At 40.0% G+C, this 10,105-nt stretch overlaps 1 protein-coding gene across 1 annotated transcript in view; it reads right to left on the bottom strand.

Annotated features, from left to right (window-relative positions):
- The window catches only part of LOC147146165 (3',5'-cyclic-AMP phosphodiesterase 4C-like), a 17,273-nt gene extending 8,286 nt beyond the window's left edge, over positions 1-8,987 (bottom strand). Inside the window, exons 1-8 of the mRNA XM_086032850.1 lie at positions 8,832-8,987; positions 5,983-6,702; positions 4,293-4,430; positions 4,051-4,178; positions 3,784-3,966; positions 2,651-2,690; positions 1,616-1,686; positions 983-1,145 (exon numbers count right to left, since the gene is read on the bottom strand). Coding sequence (XP_085888976.1) covers positions 983-1,145; positions 1,616-1,686; positions 2,651-2,690; positions 3,784-3,966; positions 4,051-4,178; positions 4,293-4,430; positions 5,983-6,024 — 765 coding nt within the window. The 5' untranslated portion in view covers positions 6,025-6,702; positions 8,832-8,987. The remainder of the gene's footprint in view (positions 1-982; positions 1,146-1,615; positions 1,687-2,650; positions 2,691-3,783; positions 3,967-4,050; positions 4,179-4,292; positions 4,431-5,982; positions 6,703-8,831) is intronic.
- Between the last annotated feature and the right edge of the window lie 1,118 nt (positions 8,988-10,105).

Consider the following 10,105-nt stretch of genomic DNA (forward strand, 5'->3'; position numbering starts at 1 on the left):
CTTTGTATGTCTAGCGCATGTGCAGATATTGACATTTGACAAATTGACAAAAACTTTGACAGTAACACCCCTGCTGCCACAAGTATTGAGAAAGCATAAGTAACAAACACGCTCACCATTTTTTTTGGTCTGTGATTCTCAAAAATTGTGGCTCCCTCTAGTGGTGTGTAAAGAATTGCCGATTTAAATGTGTAAACCATGCAATGCTACAGTAAGTAGCAAACTTAAAGCAACACTGTGTCATATGTCAGTTTTTGTTGATTATGGCGGCAACATGTGGACAAAAGCGGTAGTATTTTGACAAAAATTAACCACATTTCCCATGCGTGCCAGCGCGTAGTGTCGTGAAATCCTGAGCCGTCCTTATAGCGAAAGGAGGAAATGAGTATGCCGTAAAGCAATTCAGGACATTTGTATTTTTTTGTGTGCCAGGGTTGATGCCATCGTCCTCAAAGTTGCTTTGTGCCAGTAAAAACGATACAGACCCCCTCAGGGCATGAAGTCCCATTCAACTACCGTACTTGTAACTCAAAAGAGTTGTGAAAAAATTTTATTAATATCTTGCCCATTGCTGCTTTAAAAAAATAAAATAAAATCTAAAGCAGTACATTTGTTACTTACAGTTCAGTTTTAATTTAACTTTTTTAGTAAAATACATTGAATATTTTAGAGCAGTTTGTTTTCAAGCATTTCTTTAGTTACGTGTTTTATTAAACTTAGGCACAATACATTTTAATCAAATAATTACAAACAGTTTTAAGTTTCTTATATTCAAACGCAGCCTACAATAATATTAAATGCACTTTTTAGGCGACTGCTTTCCTATTTCGAAAGGGCTTTGACAGCATTGAAGGGCATTTTAATAAGAAAGAAAGCAGATTTTTTTTTCAATACTGAACCAATAATATACAGGGGATTTACTCTACATCCTTTCCTGTACTTCCAGGAAGTTTGGATGAAGCTCAAATATTCTGTCCCTCACCTTGTTGGATGCCATCTCGCTGACTGAGCGGTGCGTCTGGATGGTTTCCAGCTGGTCCAAGCACCAGTCTAGTTCTTCAAGTGTGTCCAGGGCGAGCTGCTGGTATTGCTGGTCCGAAAGCGTGGCCCTGGGACTCACACACACTCCACCCAGTGGAGACCTCCTGAGGTCACAGTGGTTGGTAAGATAGCAATTGTCATTTTATTTTTCTTTCTTCCGCTTGTCAAAAAGCAACTCTTTTATTTAAACATGTTGTATTATAAGTAGTACCTCTAATGTACAGTAATGTCTAGTACACCAGTTGCAGTGTAATACTGTATGTTGAAATAAAATAATTGTCATCAATATATATGCATAACAAATCATTTAAGTGACAATGTGCACTCCATAAATGTACTCAAGAGATTGGAAGAAATAAAAGGTGCACTAAAATAGTATTAGTGTGGAAGATAAAATATAAAATAATGGGCATAAAGTAAACTATAATGAGACAAATAAACAATTGTAATGCATTAATAGAATTAAATACTAGTGTAACATGTTGGAGCAACAAACAAAAGTAAAATAAAATAAAATGGGAAAAAAAAAATCTATATGACACAGCAATTATATACCAATAATTAATACACTGACTTGACTGTTGGTGTGGAGATATTGGCGAGGATGGTGAAATTGCTCCGCACCGATCGCAGACTGGCCAGAACCTTAAACATAATAATCACACAGAATTCCATTGAGAGCCATATTTTTGACATTTTTACATACTGTTGTGAATGGAATTGTACATTGATTGATCGAAAGAAAGAACACAAAATGCTTGCTGTCGTCCTTTGTCCTTTGGTTACAGTGTTTTCTTTTTCTTTCTTTTCAATCTTTATTTATTCATTTATTTATTTCTTTATTCCACATGTTCCCATTGATTTGGCTCATAATCTTAAAACAGAAATGACATTCTTAAAACTACAAGATAATTTTGACAAACAGCCTTGGTGTACAATGGTTACGGTCCTAGATTTTCTCGTCATGCTAATAAAGAATATTATAGTGTAGTATAACATCGAAAACAATAAAATAAAATTTTACAGTCCGAGTTGCATCCATAGTTTGACATCACACATCGATTGCACTCATACTACCAAGAGATTTGTAACTATTTTTTTTCAATACACAACTTTTGAGCCATTCCAGTAACATTGCATCGCCATAGAGAGTCAGCCATTTTCAGCACTTTTGATTGGTCATTAGACTGAGAATCAACTCTCAGTTTGGATCAACAATGGACATTCTGGTAACTGTGTTAACTTTAGGCTATTGGTACCTAATACTTTGCAAAGATGTACTGAGAAATTTGAGATTATGATATTTGAAATTTGGTGAAAACAATGTAAAATTCAGTTAGGTTTTACAATTTCCAAGTGGTTTGAAGGTTTGTCCATGTTTATTTTGAGAATGTCATTTCTGTTTGTCGAAATGAGCCAAACCAATGAAGAAAAACTGCAATTAAACACTAACATGCTGCTATGGCGTCCTACTATTTGCCCGTCTATACACACCCTGCAGTGGAAGTTGAATGTTCCAAACCGTGTCAAACTAAACTGCAGTTTGGTGGAAACATGTTTACAGTATGGTTACGGCATGATAGACTGGTGTAGAATGGAATCCACTCACCTGAGCAAAAGGCGTAACGATAAAGTCCTCCCCTGTGTGTCTAAAAGAGGGCAAACACATGTTAACAATTAGCTTGCGCATACACTACTCACAAAAAGTAAACAATGTTCAACTTTTGGCTGATATTTTAGGATGAACCAATCCACTCTAGCCTTTACACGTGAAATTATTTTGATTTCTAAACTTTTGAATATCCAGCTGTTCAATGTTTAGTTAGTTTTTGCATAACTTACTGTTTAACAGGGAGCTGAATAGTTGTTTGATAATGATTTGACTAATAGCTATATTTTCTGGTTCAATTAGAATTGGTGTTTAAATAGTCATCTTCATTGTGATATTCACATTTTGATATCATGAGACACCTTACAATTCACCATTGCAGGGAAATGGCCGCTGAGCTTAGTGTGCCACAGTGTCATCAGTAGAGATACAGTAGTATTGTTTTTGGACGCCATCTTGGTTTTAGTCTTGGGTGAAAATGCCCACCCAGTTCAGTTTTAGTCAACGAACACTCAAAAAGGGGTTTCGTGTAGTTCAGCCTGAAGCTATAGCTAGCAGCAAATTTGTGACAGGAGTTTCGTGAAAATGTTTAATTAAGCTTGATAAGAAATTTATCACAAGCTGATTTTTTTTTTGGTAACATATGTATAGTTATGGAAAAAAAACATTAGACCAACCTTGCTTTTTCAGTTTCCTGTTCATTTTAAATGCCATACAACTAAAGGTTAAGGCACCTTTGTTACAACAAATATAATTACGACAACAAAATTGCTCAAAAGAGTTTAATTTAAAACCTAATATATTGCCATTTCCCATGGTTTTCTGCATAATTACCCAAATTACTTAAGTTCTTACATCAATAGCTTTGGCATTATACTACCAAAACTGTGTTTTTAGATATTCCATGTTTACTTTTCTGTCACGTGATACACCAGGCGTTAAAGAAACAACAACAGTATATTCTATGTGTGCATTCAAAAAAATCACAGAAAGTCGAATTCAGTGCACCTGTAGGTTACAGTGCACTTTAATTTAATGGAGACGACACTTGACCCGAAAGCCTGATATCCCAACCTTTTTTGAGTACTGTATAAAACACAGTATGTACCTCATTCTGTCATTCATCCTCTTACCCTTCGCTCGCCAGTGATGAGTTGCGCGAGACCGTTTTGGGCGACATGTCATAGTCTGAATCCGAGCGGTAGAGGAAGGACTCCCTCCTCTGACTTTGGGGGAAGGACGTGTTGAGAGTGAGTCCAGGACTCTGCGAGCCCAGCGGCGTGTGAGCGGGGGAGACGCCATTTTCTCCTTCATAACTGTAAAAAAAAAAAAAGTGTAACAGAAGATCCGTTAGAGAAGACAATAGGAATGCTTAAGTGGGGCAGGGTGTGCGTGGAAACCTGTCAGCGTCAGCTTGCGTGATGGAGATGCGCGGCGGGATGCGGAGGGGCAGCGTTGTGGGACGCGACACGTTGCCAAGGACCTCTGGCGAGCGAGTGCGGTCGCGAGGGCGCAGCCAGCAGGGAACCTGTGACATTAACGGGTATACTGTAAGCAAAGGAAATATTCTTGTGGCTGAACGAAAAACTTTTAAGGCTGCCAGCTAGGCCATCGCGATGTGCCGGTGCTATACGCTGGCTACCTGTAGACTAGATGAGAGTCTCCGGCTCCTCCCCCTGCGTAGCTCCGCCCCCAGCGTTGCCCCGGACGTGTAGGATCGGCTGTAGCGCGGCGACTCGGGCTTTTCCCCTCCGCCAACCGTTATGTGAGCGTCCTCACCCTATGAGACGACAAGGAGACCATATCGTGCGTATGAGCGCGTGTGCATGCATTTTGCGTGTGTGCGTGTGTTTGTGTTTGCGTGTAAAGCTGTGTGGTGAGAGGGACATTCATGTGTGTGTTAAATGTGTACGTACGCCCGTAAAAGTGTGTGTGTGCCTGTGTGCGCGCGCGTGTGTGTTGCCGCTACGGACGGCTCTCTTGGAGGCTGATCTGCACTGCAGCACCGTAGCAACAAAACACTTGGGGGGAACAGTAGCAGTTGCTAGGCAACCGTCCCGTGTTACTCCCATGCTGCGCTTCATGTTGTCGTCCAGAGCAGATGTGGAAGGATGCTTGCACGCATGCCCACATGGAAATATCCAGAGTCACTCACAAAAAGGCACTTGCAGAGTTTGATCAATAAAAGCCTGTGTGAATAATGCATGCTATCATGTCCTTCATCCAGGATGAAAGCATCCAAGCATCATCTAAGTGGATTCCTTTACTTAGAGCTTCACAACGCGCACAAAGGAAGGTCGAAATGTGTGAAAGTCACCAGGTGTGTGTGTTTTTCACTGCAGACAATTAACCCAAAACACACCAGGCTTTTAACTTTTTGGACCTAACAGCCCATACAAATATTCACACTGTATTGTTTTTATTGATTGTCACTCTAGTTTGATTAGTATTCCGTTCTGTTTTGCTCTTGGCTGGACCTCATTTCCTCCATTAATAAAGCCGTTCTTAGTGAAATTGGAAATATATTTTTGCACTCATTTTGTGTTTTGGGAAGGTTTGTATGTACAACTTTTTAACTAATTCACTGCCAACAACGTTTTTATATGTCTTTTCACAGTCCAGCCATTCAATCCCAGGAATTTATTTCTATTTTGTTCAAACGTTAGGATAAAAGAGGGTCTGAAAATGTTACCTACAGTAGTACTTAAAGGTGTAACGGAAAAAAAACGATTGAATTAGAAATTCGGTTTTGATTTCAATAAACCCAACTGAATCATTACATTTTAAGATGTACCGTCCTTGAATCATATCGCACCCCATGTATCGAGATATGTATCGAATGGTCTTTTATGAGACATGCACTCAAGGCATAAGTCAATATAAATTGGTTTGATGTTTCTGATGATTTCATGTTTCTTCCAATTTTTTCAACTTAAATAGCATGGGCTTTGGAAAGCTTTTACTTGTTGTATTTTAATAAACATGACAAAAGTTACAGCCGTACTATATCGACTCAAAACTGAATCCCACCGAATCAAAACCGAACCGAATCGTTCCACTTGAAAATGTGCCGTTCTTGAATCGCATCGTGCCTTATGTATCGAATCTTTTTTTTATTTATTGAAGAGATGCACACACCTAGTAGAATTACAAGAACAAGTCTATTCTGTCCACATGATTGAACAATATTATACTGCCTCCTGGTGGCCAAGGTAGCCACAGCAGAAGGAGCAGCACAATGAATTAGATTGCAGCATCAAATCATGTTGCACCAACTCTTAAATGCTTGACATTCTATTTAATGCTGTTATTACTCTGTTTTTATACCTCACCTCTTCTCCAGTTACCGACAGCACACTGCGGCTCTTCTTCATCCTGATTGGCTCGTTCTGGGCCCCAGGGCGGAGCGTTCCGGAACCCAGGCAGCAGAGCAGGTGGAGAGCCAGGACCGGAGAGGTAACAGGTCACTCCAAGGTTAAACCTGGGTAGAATGTGCTCGGGGTTTAGTGGGGTGGTCGTTTTTGAAGGTCAAACCGGGTCGCCGTCTGTGTCCATTGAGGCTATCTCGACACCTCGGGGTTCAGGCGGCTCAAACCGGAACCCTCGGCAGCGCCTCTGAGGCTCCGTCTTTTTTGTTTTGTATTGGATTGCTTGTTTTTTTTTGTCTTTTTTTTTTTGTTTTTTTTTTTTACTACTGAGGAGATTGACACACACTCCGCAGAGCTCACTCCATGTTACAGCCGACGAAGAGTTTCAGGCGTGAAGATCCACCAGCATGTGGTCCCGTTTGGGCCAGGCGAGGCAACAACACACCCCAGTTAGGGTCCATGATGCCGCGGCCGGGAGACTTCCGGAAAAAACATATCCCCAAATCCGCTAATCCAACACGGAATCCTCCTTGCATAGTTCCAACCTCGTAAAAATCTGTCCCTGGTGCAGTACAAAAATCCAGAAACGTCGTGGTTTGCGCTGACCTTTCGGGATGTCGAGCATCACTGCGCGGAAGCCATCTCGGAAGGTCACAAGTTGCTTGAGCGTCTCTTCAATTCTTCCTGTGAGGGAGCAACAAACGGCGCTCAAGGTCACCTTTACACTACCATCAATTTGTGAAGTTTTTAAAGCACTCTACAGCTAAACTACAGATACTGTAAGAGATCTGTGGAGAGTGTCGGTGTAGACGGTCTCAAGGGAAAAACACTTGAGTAGACAAGGGAAAGGACAAGCACTTTGACGATAATGAGGTACCCTTTAATAAAAACTTGCATGCAAGGAGACGGTTCAAATCAAGCATGGATGCTTGTAAGTGTGTCCCGATTTCTCCTTAGGCAAGGTCATATTGTATACACACACTCAGACGCGACTGGCACCTTCTCAACATCTTGCTTTGTGTCCCAGCAAAATGATATTACAATATCAGAGAAGGAGAGGGATGAACAAGGGTTACGTTTTTACCCTCGCACTAAAACAAAGGATTGTTTGATGTTATAATTGGCATAGAATACATTTTCCAGAGGCACATATTTTTCTGACAGAAGGCAACTGCACTTAAAGGTTTCTTCGGTTCCAAGTATGTTTGAAATAGTAAAGGGGAAAAATTAAATAGTACAGTTATCATTTTTAAAGAATATAATTGCAACAGAATAGACTAAAAGATCGGATATTTTACCTTATTTAAAACAAGTCTTTTATTTTAATTACAACAGTGAAAGTATAATTTTATAGGAATAGTTATCCCCCAAAATTCTCGAAATTCAAAAGTAACACTTTTACACTCGTAATATCGTGACGATATAATAACTTTTTAAAAATCGAATTAAAAATCTATTCTCATAACGTTTTTCTCATAACATATTGTACATTGCGACAACATTCTCGTACCATTATGTGAAATTCTCAAAATAATAATATTCTAATATAGTAATGTGACTTTTTGTGTAGGGCTGCAACTAACGATTAATTTAATAATCTATTAATCTATCAATTACTTTGTCAGTTAATCGCTGAATTCGATCAAATATTTTTTAATTTCCATCCTTTTATTAAAAAGATGCATATTATTTAAATTTGACAGTGTAAGAATTGTACAAACATAAATCAATTATGATTCAGTTACTGATTGGTCAATAACATCAGAAAATAGGCAAATATGTTGATTATTGTTTTCCAACGTGCAAGCAAATGTTTTATTTCGATTCAGTCTGCTTTCAGGGAGCACTGCAGAAATCGGATTAATATTTCCTGTTGAGAAGCTGAAATTCCAAGCATTTGGACAAATTGAATTTAAAAAATCTAAAGGATTCATCGATGATCAAAAATAATTATCGATTAATCTTGTAACTGTATTGTTACAACTTTCTTCCTGTGAAATTACAATTTTATTACATTACATCTTTATTCTCATAAAAATAAGAGATTTTTTTTTGTTGCAACATTCTGCCTTTGTTCCAGTAAAATACAACTTCATTCTCAAAACATTTCAACATTGTTTTCGTACTACTGTGTAGCTTGTAACATTATGACTATTTATTATGACAAATCTCAACTTGATCATAAAATTCCTGGTACAAATGTTCTTGTATTTTCCCCATGATGCAGTCAGAGAGCCATTTGTGTGAGAAATACTTCAAATTCGGAGCGCTTTAAAAGCACTTCATCCGAAATTCAAACACTTCCAAGCCAGTCGGCGCACAACAAACCATTTTTGGCCGCCATCTGTAGTTTTATGCACACAACAAAAATGAATCAAAATCACAAGAGGACCTCTTGTATTCTGAGCAACACGACGCTGGCACAACATAAACACGGTGTCATTGTGGTGGCCTTGCGGGAGCGCGAGCTAATTCCGAGAGCATACTGCAACACCAAATCTAATCCCCCCCCACCCCCCCCCACCTGCCCCGTTATATAATTACTCGGAGCCGTCCGACGATGACCCAATTCCGTTTTTTGCGTCGGGAGGCGCTCATCATTTTTGATCACCTGGCATGATATACGCACACACGTAGGGTCAACTAGTCTGCATGCGCACACACTGGGAGGAGGAGGAGGAGGAGGAGGAGGAGGGTGACACAGTGACATACATGCAGGAGGCCGATATGAAGATGCAGCATGAGGGATGCCCCTCATACGCACATACGGATGACACGTCAGGCTGCAGCATTTTTTAAAACAACACACTCACCTTGATGGCGTCCAGATGAAGGCGGGCCGGTCCTCCTCCACCTCTTCCTCTTCCTCCTCCTCCTCTCCCTCCTCCTCCTCCTCCTCCTCCTCCTCCTGGTCGCTGTCCGTGCTGGCTGCCTGCAGACGAGCCGTGCATGTGTCACAAACGCTCTGCGTCTTCATGAATACCAGCTTCCCACCCTCCCCGGATCTCCTCTCTCTTCCTCCTCCTCCTCTCCTTCTTCCAACCAACCAGCCAGACAGCAACCCCCTCGCCCCCCCCCCACCCATATCCTCAGCTCCCTATACCAGTTTCATGGAGAATCCCATTGCATCCCCAACCCCCTCGTTTATTCCCACATGCACTGTCCAATGATAATCTCGTCCTTCTACCCCATACTCGCACTCTCTTTTTTTTATTTTTATTCTTTAAAGATTCATCAGTGCCCCTTTCCTCCTCCTCAGTCCCCCCCAAAAGAACAACCAAACAAAACACAATTCTGATCGTTATGTTCATACCCTAGTACCACTCAGACCAACAGCTTGATGTTTAGCAATTTAAAACGGATTTAAAGCAATTTAAATCTGCTCCAAATTTGTACAATACAGACTGTAAATGTTACAATGACCTCATGCGGGATGTTTTTAATTATTCAAAGATAATGGGCCAGATATTTTATTTTGTAAAATATTGAAGAATGTCAATTTAATTCATGTAATTTAAACACAATGACATGACTAAATTATACTAAAGATAATAGTTATCTAGGAAATGCAATTTTTGGAGAAATGACACGTGAATGTTGGACTGCTGAATAAAAAAAAAATTGAATCATGTGGAATGGTAATGATATTGAATAAAAGGGGATTTCAAAGGGAAAGGGACTTTATTTCCCTACATCAGCTGCTAATTGTCAGCTTTTATTCACAAAAATCATCTTAAAAATGACACTTCCATACTATGAAGTTTACTTTATTGAATGGACACAAACACATCACAGAATACATTATTGTGGTGTGAATCACAGTTCACTCTGAACTTGGAATGTGGAATGGTCACACGTTCATCTTGATGGCTGACATGACCACAAAGCAATCATATCAACTACCTGACAACACACACGTTGACATGACCACAAAGCAATCATATCAACTACCTGACAACACACACGTATGCACACACACACACACACACACACACACACACACACACACACAGACCATCAGCTTTTATGGACATTATCTAAAAAATTAGTTTTATGCCCCAGGGCTGGCCTGCACAAATTATTCTGC

The sequence above is a fragment of the Filicampus tigris genome, chromosome 6 (genome assembly GCF_054856515.1).
Source record: "Filicampus tigris isolate MCC_2025a chromosome 6, RoL_Ftig_1.0, whole genome shotgun sequence".
Lineage (NCBI taxonomy): Eukaryota > Metazoa > Chordata > Actinopteri > Syngnathiformes > Syngnathidae > Filicampus > Filicampus tigris.